This window comes from Scomber scombrus, chromosome 20, assembly GCF_963691925.1.
Source record: "Scomber scombrus chromosome 20, fScoSco1.1, whole genome shotgun sequence".
Lineage (NCBI taxonomy): Eukaryota > Metazoa > Chordata > Actinopteri > Scombriformes > Scombridae > Scomber > Scomber scombrus.
The window spans coordinates 21,569,958-21,594,701 of NC_084989.1; the positions used below are offsets into that span (position 1 = coordinate 21,569,958).

General features: G+C 36.6%; 2 protein-coding genes across 2 annotated transcripts in view; both read right to left on the reverse strand.

The window, feature by feature from the left end:
- Positions 1 to 2,672: 2,672 nt before the first annotated feature.
- otulina (OTU deubiquitinase with linear linkage specificity a) lies at positions 2,673 to 6,239 on the reverse strand. The gene is made up of 3 exons (XM_062441758.1): positions 6,056 to 6,239; positions 5,790 to 5,911; positions 2,673 to 3,253 (listed from the first exon to the last, which is right to left on the reverse strand). Exons 1-3 carry the CDS (start codon positions 6,167 to 6,169, stop codon positions 2,821 to 2,823), a joined length of 669 nt encoding a protein of 222 aa, XP_062297742.1. The 5' UTR covers positions 6,170 to 6,239; the 3' UTR covers positions 2,673 to 2,820.
- A 17,837-nt stretch (positions 6,240 to 24,076) lies between these two features.
- The window catches only part of pou6f2 (POU class 6 homeobox 2), a 73,915-nt gene continuing 73,247 nt past the window's right edge, over positions 24,077 to 24,744 (reverse strand). Inside the window, exon 10 of the mRNA XM_062441409.1 lies at positions 24,077 to 24,590. Within this exon, the coding sequence (XP_062297393.1) occupies positions 24,077 to 24,590 (514 nt within the window). The remainder of the gene's footprint in view (positions 24,591 to 24,744) is intronic.

Here is a 24,744-nt window from a genome sequence, read left to right on the forward strand (position 1 = left end):
TGTTAGCATGTTGGCAGCAGGGTCACGGCTCGGTCCGTGCATGACGTCATCCTCGTTTACATTATGGAGGAACGCAAACGTCACCAAAATAAAATGCAATAAAATAAAATAAAGTAAGCGTCACCAAAATAAAATAACTTTCATGGAAAATAAAATAAAATACAATAGAATACAATAAAATTATTTTTGTAAATGTCACAGAAATAATAAAATTAAAAATGAATAAAATAATAAAATAATTAGTGTATAAAAAAATAATTAAATACATATTTTTGGGGAAAAAGTGTCACGGTAAAAAAAAAGAATTATATTGGGAAAGAAAATGTCACAGAAAAAAAATTGTAATAAATTAATTAATCATTTTGAAAAAAGGATCAAAGGATTTTTTTTTTAAATAAATAAATAATTTTGAAAAAAGTGTTGCAGACATAAAAAGATAAATACAAATTAAATAAATAAAGTGTCACAGGAATAAAAAAACTAAATTAAAAATAATTTAATTAAATAAATACATTTTAAAAAATACATTTTTAATAAAGGTTCAGGAAATAATAAATATATAAATAAATAATTTTTAAAAAGTGACACGGAAATAAACCTTTTTTATTTTGTTAGGTACATTTCATTTCCACAAAGAAAAAATATCAAAAAAGTACCCCCATTATTTAAATTATTTTTATATTGTATAAAAACTGAAAAGTTTTTCTGCATCAAAATCTACTCAGAAAGTCTCTCACCTATGTATTCATTTATTTATCTTTCTTTCTTTCTATTGCAACTGTCATGCTTTCTTTACATACATATTTTTTTATTTTGCTTTCTGTAAACTATTACTGGCAAAGAAAAATGATGTTTCCAATGTTTCCACTGTTAATATTAACTAACAACATAAAACAAGCAAGAGATGTGTTGAAGAGGGAGCTGAACTGCTGCCTGATATCAGACAGAATCAGCTCCACTCAGCGGTCAGTGGTGTGGGAGGATTTGAAGGTCTGGACACATGCAGGCGAACAAAGATAACCACATTCTTGAGTTGTGACCTAAAGAGAAACAAATGAACAAGTGAAGAAATGAACAAAAACCCTTTATGAAGAAGCGGGCGTTTCAGTATATAGGAATATTTTCTGCTACCCATACGAACTAAACAATAAACTTCCTATGTTTTTTTTATCTCATATTTGGGAAAATGCAAAATACCAGAAAGACAGAAAGTAGATGTTCTGTTGTTCACTTCAGTGTTGCTTTTTTATTGTTGTTTTTTTTTAGTTGAGTTTAGTTATTGTGTGGTCTGGTGTGGGAGGAACTATCGTGGACTGCATGACTTACAGTTTGATGAAATGGAAAATAAACTGAGACTATACTGAGAAAACAAAGCTGGGTGTAGTTTGGTATTTAAAGTATGTTTAATTATTATTTATTCATTATTAGTTGGTGATTTTAAACAATTAATTGATCAACATTTCTGATGCAACTCTGATCATGTTAAACACTTTCTTCAAACATGCGGCCCGAGGGCCAGAACCGGCCCGCCAAAGGGTCCAATCCGGCCCACTTCCCTTCCTGTGTTCTTTTCCTTCCTTCCTTCCTTCCTTCCTTCCTTCTCTTCTTCCTTCCTGTGTTCTTTTCCTTCCTTCCTTCCTTCCTTCTCTTCTTCCTTCCTTCCCATCCATCTTCCCTTCCTCTTTCTTCCTTCTGTCCTTCCATCTCTTCTGCCTTCCATCCTTCCTTCCTTTCTTCCATCTTTCCTTCCTTCCTGTGTTCTTTTCTTTCCTTCCTCCCTTCTTTCCATCCATCTTCCCTTCCTGTTCTTTTCCTTCCTTCCTTCCATCTGTCCTTCCTTACTTCCTTGCCTAGATTCTTCCTTCCTTCCATCCCTTCCATCTCTCCTTCCTCCCTTTCTTCCTTCTGTCCTTCCATCTGTTCTTCCTTCCACCTTTCCTTCCTTTCTTCCTTCCATCTTTCCTTCCTTCCTTCCTGTGTTCTTTTCCTTCCTTTCTCCCTTCCTTCCATCTTTCCTTCCTCCCTTCTTTCCATCCATCTTCCCTTCCTGTTCTTTTCCTTCCTTCCTTCCATCTGTCCTTCCTTCCCTCAATTCTTCCTTCCTTCCCTTCCATCTCTCCTTCCTCCCTTCTGTTCTTCCTTCCTTCTTTCCTTCCTGTGTTCTTTTCCTTCATTCCATCTTTCCTTACTTCCTTATTTCACCCATCCATCCTTCCTTCCTTCCTCCCTTTCTTCCTCCTGTCCTTCCTCCCTACCTTTTTTTCTTCATGACACGATAATAAAAATATCAATCAATCTGATAACTGATCAATCATTTGTTGGGAGAAACATGGTAAAATGAATCATCTTTGTTTTGGACTATTGATCATGAAAAGACAAGAATTTAAATTTTTTAAAAACCAACTCTGCCGATCATAAGAGAAAAATATTTATAAATCAAACTTGTGGCTTTGTACAACCAAACTTTACTTTATATTAACTCAAAGAAAGATATATGCCTCGTAAATAATTAATTGTTTTTACAAATAAATACATAACTATACTAATGACTAAGCAGATGTATGAATGTGTTTTGTGATTTAGGACAATAATAATAATATATAAGAAAAGAAGTGAAGTAAAATATTTAAAAAATGCATTTTTATTTAAAAAAAATCTTCAATTATTGTTCAGTATACAAGTTATATATAATTTTAAACAATATCCATCAAGTATAATGTAATCCATGTGTGAAAGAAAACTCACACTTAAAACCAGTTTGTTTATTTCACAGTTCATGTCGTCCATTCAGGTGATTTCATGCTCTTTAATATTCAGTCTCTACATGTTCTTCAGCTCTCGTATGTGACCGATCAGCTCCTGCGGCAGTCCGAGCTCCGTCACCAAATCCACGCAGCGCTGCAGGAGCATTTCAAAGTTTTCTCCCGAGCTGGTCGAGCAGGCGCTGGATCTTGACCGGAGCTTTTGAGGCCTTTGAGGAACGTCCTGGTCCATTTCTTCTCCTCCCTTGCAGCAGTCCGCCTCTTTACATCCTCCTCCTCCTCCTCCGCAACACTCCTGACCGGCCTGCTCCACCTCCAGCTCCTCCATGCTCTCCGAGACGTCGCTCACGCTGGGAGGAGGGTTCTCCAAAGCCCTCTTGATGCCCTCCATGATGGCGTCTTCGTGCTGCGTAACCTGCTGCAGGAGGTCGCTCACAGAGGACGGGACGGGGTTTTCCGGATGCTGGAACTGGCACCAGCAGCCTACAGCGCTGCGAACACAAAGAGGCGACAGTGTCAGATACAATAGGGGCAGAGAAGTGACTGGGACTAGCAGAAAAAAAGGGTTTAATAATGGGCTGTACAATAGAGACTCATGATGTTTCTGTGCAAGAAAGAAGCTGAAATCTTTTACAGGAGAATAAAAGAGTTCACAAATGTGGAAAAACTAAAGAAATAAAGCTAAAAAACATCGAATTTTACAATATATGTGATTTTATATGTTAAAAAAACAAATAAATTGATGTTTCCTAGTTCTGCTGCATGATTTTAACACTAAATATAGTCAAATAAAAGACACTTAAATACACACTGAGCACAACTGTAATTACCATCATATTCTAGGATAGTAACAATCAACTCCAGCATTCATTTACAGCTATATAAAACAGTTTAAATATATGTAACTTGTCAAAAATATGATGGAAATAGATGTTTCTTAATCACTTTTGTGTGTGATTCTTTAAAAATGAAGCCGTATTTAATCATGAGCTCTAATCACAGCTTAATCAGATTGTTTTAGAGGCCTGGAGAGGTGATAGTATCTGATATTTAAATTTTAAAAAATGAGACAAAACTCTTAATTAAACATATTTTGGTGCAGCGTAAACACACTGAGCACTTTATTAGGAACACCTGTGCAATCGAATGCAATCTAATGCAACAGCTCTGCTATAAAATCTACTTTTATGAAGCTGAATTAATAATTATACTTCATGTTTAGAGGTTGTAGTGGTTGGTGCACATAATATTTTGCTGCCCTTGTGTATGTTAACAGAGTGGACAAAATATTAGGAACACCACCCATTACAACCTTAATAATAAACCTCAATAAAGTAGAATTATCACCTTTCTAACAATGTCAACAAAAATCAGCACTGCTCCCAGTAAACCTCACACACCTCCAACCTGGACAACGTCATAAAACACCACTTTAGATGTTCACTACTGGGCAATATTAGTAATTCAGATATACTACTAATATCAGTTCAACTGTGCAATAATAATATCAAACTCAGGTATATTATAACTCAACACCAATAATACTCTTGTACATAATATTGCTAATATTTTACTATTATTTTTAGTACTATTGTTTTTTATTGCTTGTGTCCTTACTTATTATTTATTGTTCTTTATTCTGTTTTATTGACACATTGACATTTACTGCTGCAATACTGTAAATTTCCCCACTGTAGGACTAATAAACGAATATCTTATCTTATAAACTGGAAGTCTATATAAGCTTCATAAGAATAGACTGTCGTTTTGAACTGTATTATATTGCACAGGTGTTTTCTAATGAAGAGGTCAGTGAGTTTATATTAAGGCTGCTATTAGTTGATAAACAGCTGAGAAGGTGAACACTGTGTTGAGACACAAAGAGGGAAATTAATTCGCTTTAATTTCCCTTTTCAACAGTCCTATGGAAACATTTCACATAAATACATATTTATATCTATATGAATCTGATGCTATAAATACATCTATATGGGTCAGTGACAAATAAGGGTTGGCAACATGAGCAATTCAAAAATATCTTATATATAATAGTTTTAAAAGCAGCATCAGGTTTTTTGGTTTTATGTCATTTGAAATAACATTTGCACCATAAAACTGAATGCTCCTGAAAATGTCAAATGGTGTAAATTGTGTAACCACAAAAGAATGATAAGTATTCAATATTTCATCCACCTGCAGTGTATTTAATTGTACATCAAATGAAAATATATATATATATATTTTTTTTTTTTTTGAGTATTTCTACAGTTAAATTTTAAAGCATCTTGTCAATATTGAGGGGGACAAGTTGTGACAAATTATGTTAAATCTGTTAAAAAACCTCAGTGTTGCCTTGCAGAAGTAGATTATATTTGTTCCGCATTTTAATTCACGTTTATTTTCCTGTATATAATCAGATCTTTATGGGAAAATAATACTGGTTACACCAAATGACACTGCATCACATCATTGACCTGATGGCATAAACACATATATAGATCTTTATCTATATGTGTCTGATGGTGTAATACATATATATCGCTATATCTATATGCGTCTAATGGTGTAATACATATATATCTCTTTATCTATATGCGTCTAATGGTGTAATATCTCTCTCTATATATGTGTCTGATGGTGTAATACATATATATCTCTTTATCTATATGTGTCTGATGGTGTAATACATATATATCTCTATATCTATTTGTGTCTGATGGTGTAATACATATATATCTCTTTATCTATTTGTGTCTGATGGTGTAATACATATATATATATATATATCTTTATCTATATGTGTCTGATGGTGTAATACATATATATCTCTTTATCTATATGTGTCTGATGGTGTAATACATATATATCTATATATACATGAGTCTGATGGTATAAACACACATATATCTCCAGATCTTTATAGAAAAACACTGGTTACACCAAATGACACTGGGTTGCATCACATCTATAACCAATATCTATATGAGTCTGATGGTGTAATTCATATAAATGTGATTTTTTTTTTACCTCACTATTCCTTTGAGGCGACCCACAGCTGCAGTCTGAGCTGCTCCTTCACTGAAGCCCATGTCGAAACCGAGCTGTAGTGAGGCCTCTTCCCCGGCATCGACCCCATCCACATACCCGTCCTGGAAAAACACCATCACCATTAACACACTGCACATCTGGACACATCTGGCACACATCTGGACACACCTGCACACACCTGGACACACTCTCACAGCTCTGTAAACATTAGTAATAAATGGTAAAAAAGCAGCTTTAGACATTACCTTGACACGTTTCTTCATGTTGGACAGCCACTCTTTGTTCTGCAGGCTCAGCTCGTCTCCATTTTCATCGAACACATCTCCTCCTGAGGAAGATAGAGACTTGATCCAAGACATGGTTTATAACTATGAGGCCGTGCAGGTGTTTATTGAGAGGTGAAACTGTGTGAACATCAGTCAGGTGCTAACTGAGTTTATCTGCCTCATCAGCTGCTTCTTCTGTGGTGTTTTTAGTGGTGGTTAGTAAATAGCTTTTACCTGGATTACTGCCACCTACTGGACGGGAGGGGGATCAGAAAAGATAATATTTATATTTTCTTTCTTTATTGAAGATAATATACAAAGAACCAGTCATTCTAGTTCATAAAAAAAATAAAAAAATTAAAACAAAATAAAATAAAACAAAAAAAAAAAAAATAAAAAAAAAAAACATTTGTGTATAAAGAAAACATAAACATAAATAATAATAAATAAATAAATAATAAATAATAAATAAAAAATATTAAAAAAGATAACAAAAAAAAAAAAAAAAATTAATTAAAGATATGTGTATAAAGAAAATATTAGAACATAATAATAAATAATAAATTTATAATAAATCAATTAAAATAATAAAATATATGTATATAAAAAACATGAAAAATGAAATAAATAAAAAGAAAAATATGTATATAAAAACATAAATAATGATTATATAAAATAATTAATATGTAAAATTATATATATATATATATATATATATATAAAGAAAATCTAAAAAAAACTTTATATAAAGAAAACCTAAGAATTATAATAATTCATAAATAAATATATAAAGAAAACCTAAAAAATTATATAAATTAAATTAAATATGTATATGAAGAAAACCTAAAAATAATAAAGAATTAAAAAATAAAATTAAATAATGTATATACAGAACATACAAATAATAATTAATAAATAAGTGAAAACTATGCATATAAAGAAAGCATAAAAAACAAAATAAATATCTATATGAAAAAAATTAATAAGTGAGAGACTTCTTCAAGTAAACAATTCTGGGTAGATTTTAATTACAGACAAACTTTTCTTCTTTCACAGGATAAGAACACTAATTAAAGTTAAAATAATTCATTTCCATACACATTTTAGATGCATTTTCTTCTTCTTTTGTGCTATTGATGGCTTAACTGTGAAGCATATGTGGTGCATGTTGCCATCTAGAGACATGAAACATTCAGGTGTAATACTGTGTGTATCCTGCAGGGGGCGCTGAAGCACTGCTATAAAAACTGCATGTGGTCCAGAGCTCCAATGTGTGCAAAATCGACTCAAACTAAATACAGAGCCTAATGGTTTTTATCAGAGCTTTACCACCAATCATCATCATCATCATCATCATCATCATCATCATCATCATCATCATCATCATCATCATCATCATCATCATCATACTATTCTTCTTTAAATTCCTTTCTGTAGTTTGTCTGATATAGTTTTTTTCAGCATCCTGACAACACTATGACTGTTTCTTGACTGCTGCTCGTTATGATTTTAATTAAATAGATGCACACACACAATATAATGCAATAAAACACATAAAATTAAGTTTATTTAGCATCATTTGACTCTATCAGATTGGCCATGAATGCTAAGTTTTAAAGTAAAAAGTGAAGATGCCGAGAAGAAGTTTTTTCAGACATGTAAAATTCAACATTTCATCCATCATGAAATTTACATATTTGGTGATTTGTCAGGTTTTCATATTAACTAAAGGATTAAAATGTAATATTCAGACAATTGACCTACTGTATGTCTTAAAACTCAAACTAACCCTCTTAAAACTGATTAAATGATAAATGATAAAATGCACTAAATGTTTCAAATGGAGCTTAACCAAAAGTCTGTTTTTCTTTACAGTTATTATCATTAAAAAGCGACATTATGTAAATAGTTTTGCACATACTGTGGATTCTCCTCCCCCTTTAAAAACAATGTAAAATAAATATATATGTGCAGTTTATACCAATGTGATTAATGCAACATACTGACACATCAAATCAAATCAGAAATACATTTAAACCATTATTTTAAGCATGTTGTTTTCTTTATGTAAATAGTGTTACACATGTGGAATAAAAGAAAAGATAAGAAAATATATTAAAGATGATGGTTTTTATTTTCTATTGAAGGCTAATCTACACTTTAATATGTCAAAAACCTTTTTCAGGAGACAAACAGATTCACTTCACACTGATGCACAATGGACAAATCTAGTAATTCAACATTACAGGCACATAAATGAATCTTATATATGTATGATTTGGGCAGAAACATGTTGTTAGGATGTCAAAAAATCATGTCTTGTGTTGTTGTCTTTCTTTTTTTTCCTCCCCTCTTTCTCTTTCTCCGTGAAACCACTTGAACGTCCGTACGAATGTTTAGTGCAGCTTGAACGCTCCGGCTGTTCAAATCACTGTCCAGTGCATCTTTACAGCTTCCTGTTTAAGTTTTCAAACAAGAAAATGTCATCCGTCATGACAAACACATTATTCACTCATCAATAATGCATCTTCACCTCCTTTTGCTGTTGAGTACAGAGAGAGAAAGAAAGAAAGAGAGAGTAGGGGGGGGGAAGATAGAGGAGGAGGAGGAGAGGGAGAGGGAAAGGGGGGGTTTGCTTGTTTTATTTTCAGATTTTCTCACTCTTCATGCCATGCTTTATGGAAAACACAGGAGAGATAGGACGGAGCGGGGAAAAATGCATTTGCAGCCGCTGGACAACAATGGCCCTGAGAATACTCCGAGGCCACGGTGGAGATGTCTCCTTTCTGGAAATGGAGTCGAGCCCGAGGCCTCATTCACGGGCAGCCACACCTTCAGTCCCCTCTCTCAAAGAGTCAAAACAACCAGCCGGGGCAATCACCTGACACATTTCCATCCAATTTCCACTGCAGAATGTGTTCATTTTCAGGCTAATGGCATGTCATTTTGCTGGAGCCTTTGGTCAAGAATTAATCCTGGAATCAAAACAGATTTTCCGGGGAGCAATCTTCCATCAAGTATTGATTTTTTTACACTCACGGAGCCTGTACTCCCTAATTTAACCTGACAGCTAGGAGCACAATGGACTGGGAGCACCTTGGCATCTCTCAGGGGGAGCTCTCCTCCTCCTCCTCCTCCTCCTCCTCTCCATGAAGTGAAAGAGAGAGAGAGAGAGAGATTGGAAGGGGGAAAAGAAAAGGACTCCCAGATGTATAAAACAAAGAGCATTGCTTACAGAAAACACAGAGATAAAGCTTGTGTCTCTCTGCTTTACCTCTAATTATGTTTTCTAGTAGCTCTATAGTGCAACTTGGGCAGGTGAGGCTGAGAGGGAAAGAGGGGAGAGTGTTCTAGGGCCATCAGCTATCATTATGGGCCTGTTGACATCTCCCTGTCTTTGAGTGATTCTCATCTGTGATTTCCCCTGGCCATTTTCCGCAGATGCACGAAGAAGAGGGGTTTCATCATGGCCCCTGTAAAAAAAAAAAAAAAAAAAAAAGGCCCAAAGTGTCCGTACAGGCCCTCACTAATAAGAAAGCAAAGATGTGTCCGACTATGTCACTCCTCTACCTTCCATATCTGCTCCTCTTGATGCCTTCAGATATGCAATCATTTTGCTTCCCCCCCCCCTCCCACCACCTCTTATTCTTCTTGTTTTTCTCTCTCTCTCTCTTCCTTTCTCTACCTCTCTGTCTGTGTGTGCTGTAAGTATACTATACCATACGTAGAGGTCAGCCGGATGAGAGGATGATGGAGGGCAGGGCCGGTTATTTTTTCCTCTAGCTCTTAAAGCTGCGATGACCCGTGTGCAGGAGAGTTGCACTTTGCCAGAGGGGTTTTTTTTTCTTTTCTCTTTCCATGTATGTGCCGCTTAGAAACTACCTGACAGGAGGGGAACTATTTCATCTGCTGCTTTTAACTCATAATGATCCTTTTTCAGGCATATTTGGACAAACTTTAGAGTTATATTGATTAAAAACTTGGGATTAAAATCTGTTTTTTACACATTTAACATAAGAAAGCATGTTTAAAAAACTGACAAGGGGCAACAAATTATCTACAAAGCCACAGTGAGCAACCTCCCTTCATATATCTGTGTAATCTCCCATCACTCTCCTACAGTTGTTATGTTGTATTACGCTGCAGATGGCTGCTCTACCAGGTATTACCCAAGATTTACTCCGAACTTTGTGGAGCAGCTTTTTTCCTCCTATTTTTTTCTGTTGTCATAGAATAACATCCACAACAAACTACAGCTTAATAATCTTGTGTGTCCCTGTGAAAGTTCAAAGCTCTTAAAATAAAACAACTATGTAAGTGAAGAGTGCAATTACTACTCCTAAAGTGGGATTTTGCATTATTTTGTTGCCCCTTATCCGTTTTTTTAACCTGCTATTTTACTATAAATGTGTGAAAAACAGATTTAAATCTCAAGTTTAAATAAATACAACATCAAAAAAAACCTAAACTTTGGCCAAATAGAAACATCTCACCAGAAAATATGCCTGAAAAAGGATAATTATGAGTTTAAAAAACTGACAAGGGGCAACAAAATAACACAAAATCCCACTTTAGTAGTAGTAATTGCACTCTTCACTTAAGAGCATTGAACTTCCACAGGGACACACAAGATTATTAAGCTGTATTTGTTGTGGATGTTATTCTATGACAAAAAAAATAAAAATAAAAAATAGGAGGAAAAAAGCTGCTCCACAAAGTTCGGAGTAAATCTTGGGTAATACCTGGTAGAGCAGCCATCTGCAGCGTAATACAACATAACAACTGTAGGAGAGTGATGGGAGATTACACACATATATGAAGGGAGTTTGCTCAGTATGGCTTTTTAAATATAAAAATATATATATATATATACCAATGCTGCTGTCTCCTTTGGGTGCATGGCAGGACGAAGAGCTGGATATAAAATGTAGAGAACGAGGCAAGCGTGCATGTAATTAATGTCCATATAATGTAGAACAATTAAAGGAGCAGTGTTCAGGATCTAGTGGCATCTAGTGGTGAAGTTGGGTATTGCAACCACCTGATAACAAGCGTGTAGGAGAAACTACGGTGGCTGCAAACCTGCAAAAACAAACCGCTACTGTAGAAACATTTTCAAGTGATTATACACCAATAAAAAAAACACACTTATATTCTAAATATAGTCAATTTATGCCAATATTACCGCCAATAGAGCCGCTAAATGTTACACACTGCTTCTTTATGAATGTAGCCAACACAACACAGCCTATATCAATCAATTAATCAATCAAACTTTATTTAAATAGTACTTTTTAATACATGGTTATATAATACAAATTGCTTTAAAAACAACTAAACAAAAAGACTCAATAAAAACAGGAATGTAATAAAGATTAATATAAGTATAATAAAGAATGAAATAAAGTCATTATAAAATAAAGTGGGTAAAACCAGAAATGTGAGTATTAAAAGGAAAACAAAGATAAAAGATAATTGGACAATAAAATAAAGTAGTAGCAGTAGAATTAAAACCAGACATAAAAAGTGTGAAAGAAAGTTATTATTAAGTCTTTTCCTGACTATTAACCCTCCTGTTGTCCTCGAGTCAAGGAAGGAAGGAAGGAAATGAGGGAGGAAGGGAGGAGGAAAAAAGGAAGGAAGGAAGGTAGGAGGGAGAAAAGAAAGCGAGAAGGAGGGAGGGAGGAAAGAAAGAAGGAAGGATGGAAGGACGGAGGGAGGGAGAAATGAAAAGAGGAAGGAAAGAAGGACAGGAAAGAAGGAGGAAAGAAGGAAGGAAGGAAGGGAGGAAGGCAGGAAGGAAGGAAAGAAGGAAGGGAGGAAAGAGAGGAAGGAAAGAAAGAGAGAAGGAGGGAGGGAGGAAGGAAAGGAAGGAAGCAAGGACAGAGGAAAGAAGGAAGGAAGGTAGGAGGGAGGGAGGGAGGAAAGAAAGAGAGAAGGAAGGAGGGAGGAAAAAAGGAAGGGTGGAAGGAAAGGAAGGAAAGACAGAGGAAAGAAGGAAGGGAGGAAGGTAGGGGGAGGAAAGAAAGAGAGAAAGAGAGAAGGAGGGAGGGAGGGAGGGAGGGAGGGAGATAGGGAGGGAGGAACTGTCTGAACAGACGGGGTCAGTTTGACCCGGGAGAACGACACAAGGGTTAAATAAAGGCAAAACCCAATGCTAACCTTCACTTGGTTCTCAATATCCACCCAAAAACTTAAAAACTCTTATTAAGACTCCTCGTAAAGGTTTAATATTTAACATTATGTGAGATCAAGGAGAAGATACTAAGGCCTGCAGCTGATTAACCCTCCTGTTGTCCTCACGGGTCAAATTGACCCCATCTCTTTTAACTGTTCCGTCTTTCCTTCCTTCCTTCCTTCCTCCCTCTTTCTTTAATTTTTCCTTCGTTCTTCCCCTCCTTCCCTCTTTCTTTGCTCCCTCCTCCTTCCATACTTCTTTCCTCACTTCCTTCCTTCCTTCCTTCATTCCTTCCTCGTCTACTTACTTCCTTCCTCTTTTCCTCCCTCCTTACTCCTTTCCTTCCTTCCTTCTTTCCTCCCTTTCATCTTTCCTTCCTTCCTTCCATCTTTGCTTCCTTCCTCCTGTACTTACCTCCTTCCTCTATTCCTCCCTCCTTCCTCATTTCCTTCCTCCCTTCCTTCCTTCCTCTTTTCCTTCCTCCCTCCCTCCTTACTCCTGTCCTTCCTTCCTTTCCTTCCTTCCTTCCTTCCTTCCTTGACCTGAGGACAACAGGAGGGTTAAAGGCAGCCTGAGTAGACTAATGTTTCATGTTTAATCTGCATTGAGGGAAAAAAGCACCGAGCATCGAGTAGAGATCCAACATCCACCTGTCGGGGGATCCACCAATCTCTCAGGTCCCTTCTTACAACCCAGCGGTAAGAAGCCAAAAGAGACTTACCGTGCACCTCTGGAGTGCTAATAAAAAGTCTCTTGAGTGAAAGCAAGAGAAAAGGTTTCTCCGTGGGCAGAGAAAGTTATTTTATTACAGTACTGGGAGTCTTTTCAGTCCAATTCAAGCTGTGGTTAGTTGGGTTTCTGCAGCCTAACAGCGGTGAGATTATCTCCCTTTTGGGTTGTTTTAAGTCAGGAGAGAGTCATCTGTGTGCGTCTCTTGTGTACATATAAAAAGTCACTTTTATTTTTGGCGTGTTCGTCAGAATAAAAACACAAATAAAACAATAAAACTCAAACTGCCGGACTGGTTGCCTTCATAGATAATTCATGCTTTAGCTGCCACATTGTCACAACACATATTAGGGTAATTACGGTAATTATTATATACATTGAGAGTCTAATGAGGACAAATTATGAGACGATGGACCCTTGAGCACTTAACCCCCCCCCCCCCCCTCCTAACAACCTCAGCACCCTACAACCCCCATCACCCACATACATCATACATCATTACCTCCGTATTTATTCAATAATGGCTACAGCTGTTTTATATTAAATGTAGAGCTGAAACAAATTGGTTGATTAATTGATTAATTAACTATTTTGACGATTGATTTGATTAATTATTTGAGTCAGTCACTGGTTTTTTTCTGCCATCAGACAGTTTAATGTGCTGAAGTAATGTCTGCTGTGTATGCATGTTATTTTTTTTTCCCTTTTATTTGAAGCGTTTTTATATTTTAAAGATATTTGTTAAATACTGCAGTGCACTGTTACCAGCACTTTTTTGCACACTGAGTATTTTATTATTATTGACTACGTAAATATACATATATATTTGTTTTATTTGTACAACTATCTATCTATCTATCTATCTATCTATCTATCTATCTATCTATCTATCTATCTATCTATCTATCTATCTATCTATCTATCTATCTATCTATCTATCTATCTATCTATCTATCTATCTATCTATCTATCTATCTATCTATCTATCTAAGGATGCATTTATATTAAAAGATCTCCTTTAAAATCTATCTATCATGTTGATTTGTCTCCTTTATTTGCAAACTGGAGCATTAATGAACTATTTAAGGCTCCAAACTGTGAGTACAGATGGACGTGTGTCATTTAAAGTCAGCCGTTAGCTACGAGTTGGAAAGGAGCGATGCTGAATCTTAACATTTAACTCTCCTGTTCTTCTTCTGCTGGTATAATAAAGGTGGGAGGCTGGTTTTTAGGGTATAGCTGGTATATGACAAACTTTCTAATGACTGAAGATTAATGTTTATTCTATCTCTCTCATACTGACACAGTGACTCTTTTTAGTCATTATCTGCATTTTGCAACTTTTTTCAAGGCATATTTTTGATGTAATTACTTAATAATTTCCTTTTAAATAGTTTTAACAAGAAAATGATGAAATAAAATATAAATCTGAGATGAAAAGAAGGCTAAAAAGAAAAGGAAAAACTCCCCTGTGCTCCTTTAAAAAGTCTAGACTATTTTATCTTCAGCTAAAAAATAAAGACTGCATCCACATCTTCTCTTTCCTAAATGATAAATTCATCATTTTAACATCATTTGAAACACATAACACTCCTCTACATTGGCCGCTGGCATGAACGTTGAGCTCAAAAATTAATTTCAGAAGTGATATTTTAAAGATTTATTCATCAAAAGAAGTTCCTCTTAGACATATTTACGTTTTATGTTGATTCATTTCAGGTGGAAAATGTTTTAAAAAGGGTAAATAATGACTTAAATAACAGTTTCTGAGACAAAAATGTTTTATAAGCAGCAAGGAGCAATATTAGAAACACTTTGAACTATTAAAAAATAAACTATTCACTGTCATAGATTAACACAATCTTTTAGCAGTGGTCATTTTCATCATGCATTTCTCATCTTTATTGTATATTTCTCCTTTTTATCTTGAATAATACAGATATACAGGTGTTCAGCAGCAAATATGTCGTGTTAATTGGAAATAAAACTATCCTCACCAAATTGAAAGTCTTGTTGTCTTTTATTTGGCTTTCTCATGGAAATTATAACCACATCCTGTTCGCTTGTGGGGCTTTTTTGGGGAGGATACCTGCACAGAAACTCTAAAACAGAGACATCACAGCCTGAAAACATGCATCTAAAAAAAAAAAGGTGGAAAAAACTGAGCTGCTACAAAGTTAAATGGACTTTTGGACTCGATGCAATCAGCTGCTCAAGTCAGACAGGTGTCTCTGTAAAGACCTGGGGTATTAACTCCTCTACCTGCAAATACCTCACAGTGTGTCATCGCTAATAACGCTGAAAAAAAGGCCTAACCACCCCCCCTGCATGCTCTGAAACAACAGCGAAAGCAAAAGGGATCATATGCATGGTCAACCTCGATTGCATGTGAGGATTTGGTAATTGCACCCCCAGAGGCATCGGGGTGTGCAGAGCAGCAAAGTGAGGAGACGCCTGAGCGGCTCGGGCTTCACACAGTCGGTGTGTAGCAACATCTCAACCTTGAGGAGGAAGTGAAAACAAGAAGGCGGAGGAGCGGAGATGGTGAGGGATATACAGACAGTTCATTTACCCAGAACATCAGCCCACCGTGCATTGTCTGAACGATAAGGGAAGTGAATGCTTCATGCCTGATGGAAAACAAAGGCAGCAATTTAAAACCATCTGCATCCAACACTTGCACTCTCTCCTTTTCCACCTCTCTGTTTCTGCATCCTGACTGATATTGAAACATAATCCATTTGGGCCGCCGACATGTCATAATATTTCTATCCGGCCTCCCCCTTTACCCCCCCCCCCCCCTCCAGCCTCGCCTCCCAACTCCCCCAATTCAGGACAATTTCAGGTGGCTGCACGATGAGCAGCGGGGAATGTTTTATTTCAACAAGTCAGACAGTCAGGTTGAAACTGGAGTCTTCACTTAAAAAGAAAATGGAAAGAAAAGAAGAGTCTTTACTGTCTTATAGTTTACTTTAACCCCCCCCCCCCCCACCTCCCCTCTCCCCTCTCCCCTCTTAAGAGGACCTCAGCTGCCCCTGTTGGGTTCAGATAAAAACAATAAAACACACAAAACTTCAGGATTTAGACATCAAAACTTTACCAGAAGTATCATTGACCGTTAAAGCATTGGGTATAAATCCTCAAACTACAGTTTAAAAAGCTCTCAGAGTTCAGCTAAGTAAAGAAAAGAAGAAGACTATAGAAGAATATAGTGTGGCCACTTTTCTTTGAACAGAGAGTTTTAAAAAATATATGTTTTTAACTCAAAGTCATAGATAAGTTTCCCTTTATTTTACTGCGTATGTCATATTATGCTCAGCTCATTTACTTAAGTAAAAGTACAAATACAACAATTTAACATAACAATCATAACAAGTAAAAGTTCTGCATGAAAAATCCTATTACAGTAAAAGTACTGCAGTATTATGAGCGATGTAGTATGCAGTATTACAGTAAAAGTACTGCAGTATTATGAGTGATGTAGTATGCAGTATTACAGTAAAAGTACTGCAGTATTATGAGTGATGTAGTATGCAGTATTACAGTAAAAGTACTGCAGTATTATGAGTGATGTAGTATGCAGTATTACAGTAAAAGTACTGCAGTATTATGAGTGATGTAGTATGCAGTATTACAGTAAAAGTACTGCAGTATTATGAGCGATGTAGTATGCAGTATTACAGTAAAAGTACTGCAGTATTATGAGTGATGTAGTATGCAGTATTACAGTACATTACTCCTTCTTTCCTTCCCTCGTTCCTTCCTTCCTTCCTTCCTTCCTTCCTTCCTTCCTTCCTTCCTTCCTTCCTTCCTTCCTTCCTTCCTTCCTTCCTTCCCTCCCTCCTACCTTTCCTTCCTCCCTACTACCCTACTACCCTCCTTCCTTCCTTCCTTCCTTCCTTCCTTCCTTCCTTCTTTTCTTCCTCCATCCCCCTTCCTTCCCTCCTACCTTCCTTCCTTCCTTTCCTTCCTCCCTTCCTTCTTTCCTTTCCTTCCTTCCTTTCCTTCCTCCCTTCCTTTCCTTCCTTCCTTCCTTCCTTGCTTCCTTCCTTCTTTTCTTCCTCCATCCCCCTTTCTTCCATCCTTCTCTCCTTCCTTCCTTTCTTCCTACCTACCTTCCTTTCCTCCCTACTACCTTCCTTGCTTCTTTCGTTCTTCCGTCCTTCTTTCCTCCCTACTACCTTCCTTCCTTCTTTCTTTCCTTCCTTCCTTCCTCCCTTCCTTCTTTTCTTCCTCCATCCCCCTTTCTTCCATCCTTCTCTCCTTCCTTCCTTCCTTTCTTCCTTCCTACCTTTTCCTTCCTCGCTACTACCTTCCTTCCTTCTTTCTTTCCTCCGTCCTTCCTTCCTTCCTCCCTTCCTTCTTTCCTTTCCTTCCTCCCTTCCTTCTTTCCTTTCCTTCCTTCCTTCCTTCCTTCCTTCCTTCCTTACTGAGAGCTCTAAAAAACTGTCATCTCTCCTCCTGGTTATTAAAACTGATTTTGAGTATGAAGAAGCTCTAGGAAAAAGAAATGTATCACAAAGTATCATAAAACTTTAGCACAAACAGGAATGAAACTTTCTGTGTATTCTCATCAGATTCACCAGCAGGACTGATTGATAAAAAAAAAGCTCCGACAGTGACATTTTTATTCCATGATTCTGCGTTACACTAGGATCCTCCTTTCTTCTTCTTCTTCTTACTGAGCTGTTACTCTTCTCTTACTGCTGCGGACGGGAGAATAGAAAGTAAACTTTTATCAGCAGCCCAGAATACAAACAGATTTGGTAAAAAAAAACAAACAGATATGGGTCAGACAGCTCGCATCTATACGCAATTACATTGTTAATGCCAAAGACAATGAAGATGACGCGTTGGGTATGAAAAGCAAAAAGAACATCAAACGACTGGAGCTGTGTGTGTGTGTGTGTGTGTGTGTGTGTGTGTGTGTGTGTGTGTGTGTGTGTGTGTGTGTGTGTGTGTGTGTGTGTGTGTGTGTGTACACCTCAGCCATCAACCGCTCACAAATACATCCACTGTTGTTGTTGTTTCTTTTTTTTGAAATGAAGGGGGAACAGAAAGCTGAAAGGAAGACGAAAAAAGTATCTCGAAACATCAGTTTTCAGTCTAATGTTAATAATTTATGTTGCCTGTGCTTTTTATTATTATTATTTATTTATTTACTACTTTCTTTCTTTTCTTTTCTTTTTTTTTTTTTATCCCACATCAGCCAGTCTTGTTTTTCAAAGGCATCATGGACAGGGGAAGCCATATCAAACTTTTTGAGTTATTTACTTTCAAAAGGCTTTCTCCATCTCTCTCTTTCTCTCTTTCTCTCTCTTTCTCTCTTTCTGTTTATTTATATATTTCTTCTTTCTTCTTCTACACTTGTCTTGATGTTATTTGGCGAAGCAAACGCATGAAGCTTTGATGAGAAGCAAACCTGACATGTATTCTTTTGCTACTACGACCCCGAGGAAATCTAAATAAATTGCTTAATATTGTATGGAAGAAAATCCTCCTTTTTTTTAATCCTCCCTTCTTTCTTTCTTTCTTTTCCCCTGTATAGCCTCATCCTCCATCCCCCTTTCTTCCATCCTTCTGTCCTTCCTTCCTCCCTCCCTCCTTCTTTCCTTCCCTCCTTCCTTCCTTCCCTCCATCCTTCCTTCCCTTCTTCCTTCCTCCCTTCCGTCTTTTCTTCCTCCATCCCCCTTTCTTCCATCCTTCTCTCCTTTCTTCCTTCCTCCCTACTATCTTCCTTCCTTCTTTCTAAATAAATTGCTTAATATTGTATGGAAGAATCCTCCTTTTTTCCCCCTCCTTCCTTCTTTCTTTCTTTCTTTTCTCCTGTATAGCCTCATCCTCCATCCCCCTTTCTTCCATCCTTCTGTCCTTCCTTCCTCCCTCCCTCCTTCTTTCCTTCCCTCCTTCCTTCCCTCCCTCCATCCTTCCTTCCTCCCTTCGGTCTTTTCTTCCTCCATCCCCCTTTCTTCCATCCTTCTCTCCTTCCTTCCTTCCTTCCTCCCTTCCGTCTTTTCTTCCTCCATCCCCCTTTCTTCCATCCTTCTCTCCTTCCTTCCTTCCTTCCTTCCTTCCTTCCTTCCTTCCTTCCTTCCTTCCTACCTTTCCTTCCTCCCTACTACCTTCCTTCCTTCTTTCTAAATAAATTGCTTAATATTGTATGGAAGAGTCCTCCTTTTTTTTCTCCTCCCTTCTTTCTTCCATCCTTCTGTCCTTCCTTCCTCCCTCCCTCCTTCTTTCCTTCCCTCCTTCCTTCCCTCCATCCTTTCTTTCTTCCTCCCTTCCGTCTTTTCTTCCTCCATCCCCCTTTCTTCCATCCTTCCTTCCTTTCTTCCTTCCTACCTTTCCTTCCTCCCTACTACCTTCCTTCCTTCTTTCTAAATAAATTGCTTAATATTGTATGGAAGAATCCTCCTTTTCTTCTCCCTCCTTCCTTTCTTTTCTTTTCTCCTGTATAGCCTCGTCTCTCTCTTTCATTAAATACACCAAATCAACTCAGGTTAAGTCTCATTCATCTATCGGCCAATAGCTCAGATGTCAAACTCCCAGCATGCACCACCTTGAATGTGACGGTTTCCTGCAGGATGATTTAAGTCGCTCTTGACCGTGACCTCGGCGGAGAGGAAACAGGAAGTCAGGACAAGACGAGGGGACGATGTAACTGTGTTTATGTGCCGAGCAGAGAGAGAGACAGAGAGAGAGACGGAGATGAAAAGAGAAGTCAGGCATGTTTTTTACAATATTTGTATGTTGCTGAAACCTTTGAAACCCTGAAAGAGACTTCACAAAAGAACATATTAACCCTGTTTCTATCTATCTATTTATCTATATATCTATCTATCTATCCATCCATGTATCTATCTATCCATCTATCTATCTATCCATCTATCTCTCTATCTATCCATCTCTCTATCTATTTATCTATCCATCCATCCCTCCCTCCTTCCCTCTCTTTCTCTCTATCTATCTATCCATTAATCCATCCCTCCCTCTCTCTATCCATCCATCCCTCTCTCCATCCATCCCTCCATCCCTCCCTCCCTCTCTCTATCCATCCCTCCCTCTCTCTCTCCATCCATCCCTCCCTCTCTCTATCCATCCATCCCTCTCTCTCTCCATCCATCCCTCCATCCCTCATACATTTAAATGTGTAATTTAAAGGAAACTAACTACGCCACATTTTAGTTAGGCTACTGCTACACTGCTAAGCTAGTTAGCATTAAAGGAGTTTACTTTGTCTGTCTCTATGTATTAATATGTTTATACATGGTGAAATAAATACCAAAAAGTCAGATTTCTTGTCTTAATTTCTAACAAATATGTATCATTAATGCTTTTAACTGTGTTTAGACTTTGACAGCAAACAAATAAAAACACTGAACACACAAAACAAGCATTTCATGTCAAACAATTGTTTATTACTAATTATGGTACAAATCAATGTGACAGACTTGAAGCTTTTTTTTTTTTTTTTAAGTTTTGTTTTTTAAGAAATACACAAAGTGCTGCTTTAACTGACCAAACAGATATTGCTCTATAGATTAAGTACAGTTTTCAGTCTATATATAAAAAACAAACAAAAAAAGAAAACGGGAGAAAAGAAAAGAAACAGAAAGTAAAACCAACCTCTGCAGGCTCTTCAGCTTTGGTTTCGAGTTCTTCGACTTTTATTAAACAACAAAACGTCAAACCAGTTTTGTCTGTGTTAGTAAAATTTCCACAAAAGCTTTTTTTTTTTCTTTTTTTAAAAAGATGATTAATAAATTCATCCTAATTGGGTTAAGAGCAACATTAATCTCTCTTTTCTTCCTAACGTATATACGGGTCTACAGGTCTGTGAAAACTGAGAGGTGAACGTCACATTGAATGAGTAATAACACAATAATAATAACAACAAAAATAATAATAATAATAAATAAATTAAATAAAACAGATGAGTAGATTCACAATTCACAGGAATAAAACAATCATGTGTCACACAATAATAATAATAATTAAATTAATAATAATAATAATAATAATAAAAGAAAACAAGCCTTCTCCCTCCACATTGAAGGTGAACATCGACACACACTCTCTCTCTCTCTCTCTCTCACACACACACACACACACACACACACACACACACACACAGTGCAGAGTAGTAATCGTCTAGTCTTTTCCTTGCTTTGCTGCTTTTATGGCGTTTTTTGTGTTGTTGTTGTTGTTTATGATTCTCCACAAGAATAGTACTGAGGTAAACCTTGAGATGAACTACTGTACATTTCTACTTATCAATTATTTTCTCAGATTTTTATTTTATTTTTAATTTTTTTTTTTTTTAAAGATTGTCAACATCATGAATCTATTTCTCTGTACAATGTGCATAACTATAGAGCTTTGGTCCAGCATTGTGAAAAGTTGTCGAGCGAAGGCGTTAACTCCTTTAACTTTTCTGTCTTTATTATTATTATTTTTTGGTATTTTTTTAAAAATATTTTATTAATTATTAACTTTTTGGTTTTTGGTTACAGCTTTGAAACTTTGAAGCCTAAAGAAGTGAACCGTGATCTACCTGCAGGAGCCTGCTGCTGCTTGTCCCTTTATATATTCATCATCTGACAGGGTGATGCAAGACAATACTTAATAATAAAACAAATAAAATTAAAAGTATTTTCCTCTTTGTAGCAAAAGATTAGAAAGAAGTGAATCTGTGAAAGTAGTATTGGAAGTAGGTGTTGTTGCATTATAAGTTAAAACACTTGAATTTACAAGTATGAAGGAGTAGTTTCCCTTTTTTTTTTGGTGTATTTTTGTACTAACAGTGTGCAGGGGAGGGGTAATAGACGGGTAAAGGAGGGGTAAGGGGGGGACTGAAGGGCCGAGATAACCAATGTGACATGGAGGGACAGATATCGAGCAGACACATGATTCTGAATAAATTGCATCAAATTTCACCTCACTTCAAATTAGGTTCACTCGTACTGACATGTGACACTTATTCTCAACATTCACCTCTTTTTTCCTCTTGTCTTTTTTTTTTTCTTTTTCCTTTTTCTCCGTAAATATACAGGAGTTGAACATTTGTAGTGACGTACGACTGGATGGATGGATGGATGGATGGATGAGTCTGGGAGGTTCTTGCATTTTTCTCAGAAGGTTAAAAAAAAACAAAAAACATGTAAAATGAACAATTTGGTACAACAGTGAAGGAAAGCTGATTCATTAACACACAAGTTGGGCTCAAATTAAGCTTCATACATGCAAAATATGATGAAAAAAATGAACACAAATACATAAAAATCAGTTGAAATGAACCTTTAAGCAGCTCACTGTGTTAGAAATCAAAAATCATAAATTTGCACCATTAATTAAAGACAAACTGTCTTATAACTTATAATCTTATAATATGCAGAAACATAATATTTAAGTTATAAAAGCAGCTGAACTGGAATGAGCTCAGTATATTTTTGGTCAGTGGCACCAAACAGGCTTCAACCCACATCACACACACGTTAAATCAGGGTGTTTATTAATTAATTAATTAATTAATTAATTAAAGGGTTTATTGTGTAAAATAATGTGTTATTTTTTAAAGTGATGTTATCAAAAAATTCTTTACTTTTTGGGCTAAGTCTGTATTTTGAGACATGCAAAGAAAACTTCATCTAACAGTTTTTTTCCTCCTTTCTTTCTTTCTTTCTTTCTTTCTTTCTTTCTTCATTCCTTTCTTTCTTTCAATATTCACCACAAAAAGGAGCTTTGTTTGACATGACAGTGTTTGGTTTTTTGTTGTTGTTGTTTTTTGTTAAAGTTGACCCACAGAGTAAAACACTTTATAAAAAAAGAAAAAAAAAGAAAGAGAGAGGGAAGAGAGGGAGGAGGAGTTGGGGAGAGGAAGGAGAGAAAGCCATGTGAATAATAATAATAATAATAATAATAATAATAATAATAATAATAATAAATAAAAATAAAAAAAAAGGTTAAAATCTTTCTCCAGTCCTTGAGCTGATGTTTGTGTTCTTTGGCGTTCAGGCTTTGGCAAACAGAATGACACAGTAGCTCAAAACTTAAGCTGCAGTATAGACTTCGACAGACACTGAAACCCCTCTTCATCATCACCACCACCACCACCATCATCATCATCATCATCATCATCATCATGTGTGACAGTCCTTTTTTTTACTCTCCGTCCATCCTCTTGAAACAATCTCATTAATGGTAAATTCCTGTAAAAGTCGTACAAAGTTAAACACCGTGTGTGTGACTGAAAATATTTTGCAAGATGAAACACAAAAATCAGAGGCGGACGACATTATTATGCAATTGTTTTAACAGCAAAAAGTTCATTTTTTAAAAGTACTTTTTTTTTTAACTTGTCCCAGAAAAAAAAAAAAAAAAAAAAATCAGTGTGATTTCAATTTCGAAGACAGAATTCCCCCCCCCCCCCTTTTTTTCCCCCTCTCCACCATTTTTAAAGATATTTACATACAAACAATGAAGGAGAAAAGTAAGCGAGACAAAGATAAAGAAACGTATTACTCAACCCTCACACACACACACACATACATATATATATATAGCTTAGATTTTTGCCAGTACAAATGTAAAAATTTAGAGCACATTTACATTACAAAATTATTCTTAGTACTCAGATGCAACAGCAGACTTTGGTAAATAGTTGTTTTTGATTTGGTATGATCTCTTTACTAAATCCCTCGTCATCGTCGTGGGAACCAAAAAATTTTTGGAGGCTAAAACTCTTTGAAACAGCACATTTTTTTCCTTGTTTTTTTCTTTTATTTTTTTTTACATAATTCTTCAAGATATTAATCTCTTTTTTCATGTTTTTGGTTTTTCGCCATGGTCATTTTTACATAACTGTGGTAATCACACTGACAACACATAGTTTTTTTTTTTTTTTTTTTAAACTGTCCATCCGGGTGACTTTTTTTTTCTCAGTCCTCATGTCAAAGATGAAGTGTGTTTTTTTTCTTTTTAAGTGTTTTTTTTTCAATTTTATTTTATTTGAAATGGCGGCCATCTTTCCCCCCCTCCCTCCCTTCTCTTCCCCCTTTCCCCCCTATCAAACTCTCCGCCATCTTTTTCCTCGTTCATTTCATTTCGGGGAGCTCCTCTAGAGAATCGGTGAGCGGGTCCATGGCTCCGGCCGGTCCGATGTCGGGCTGTTTCAAACGCTTTATCGTGTTTTTCAAAGCTTGCCTCTTGTTGCAGAACCAGACGCGCACCACCTCCCTGTCATAGTTCAGTTTCTCCGCTATTTCCGTCATTTCCTGTCCGGAGGGGTGCGTGTTCTTCTCAAAGTGGCTGTTGAGGATCTCGAGCGCCTGCGGGGTGAAAGAGGTCCTCCGCTTGCGTTTTTTCGAAGGCTCGCTGCCGATAAACTCAGTCAGGTTCTGCATGCCGGATCGGTGGCGGGCCTCAGCCTCGGCCATCCAGCGCTCCAGAACGGGCTTAATCTTCTGGGCGCTTTTAGGGGTGATGTCCAACTTCTCAAACCTGGCAGGATATAAAAGGCCAGGGTTCAGTTTGCCTGTCAGACTGCTACCTATAGTGTTCTCTTGGGCTTCCTGTGGTAGGAAAAAGTGGCTTCTCAGGATGGTGTGTCTGGGGAGAATTGAGAAAAAAGAATCTTACTTAGGTGCCCCTGCCAGAACAATAAGCTGTCTAACCTTTTTAGTTATTTATTTATAAAAAAAGAAAAAGTCTCCTCAACCAGAATGCCACAGGGACCGAGAGACTAACATCCAGGTACACATCC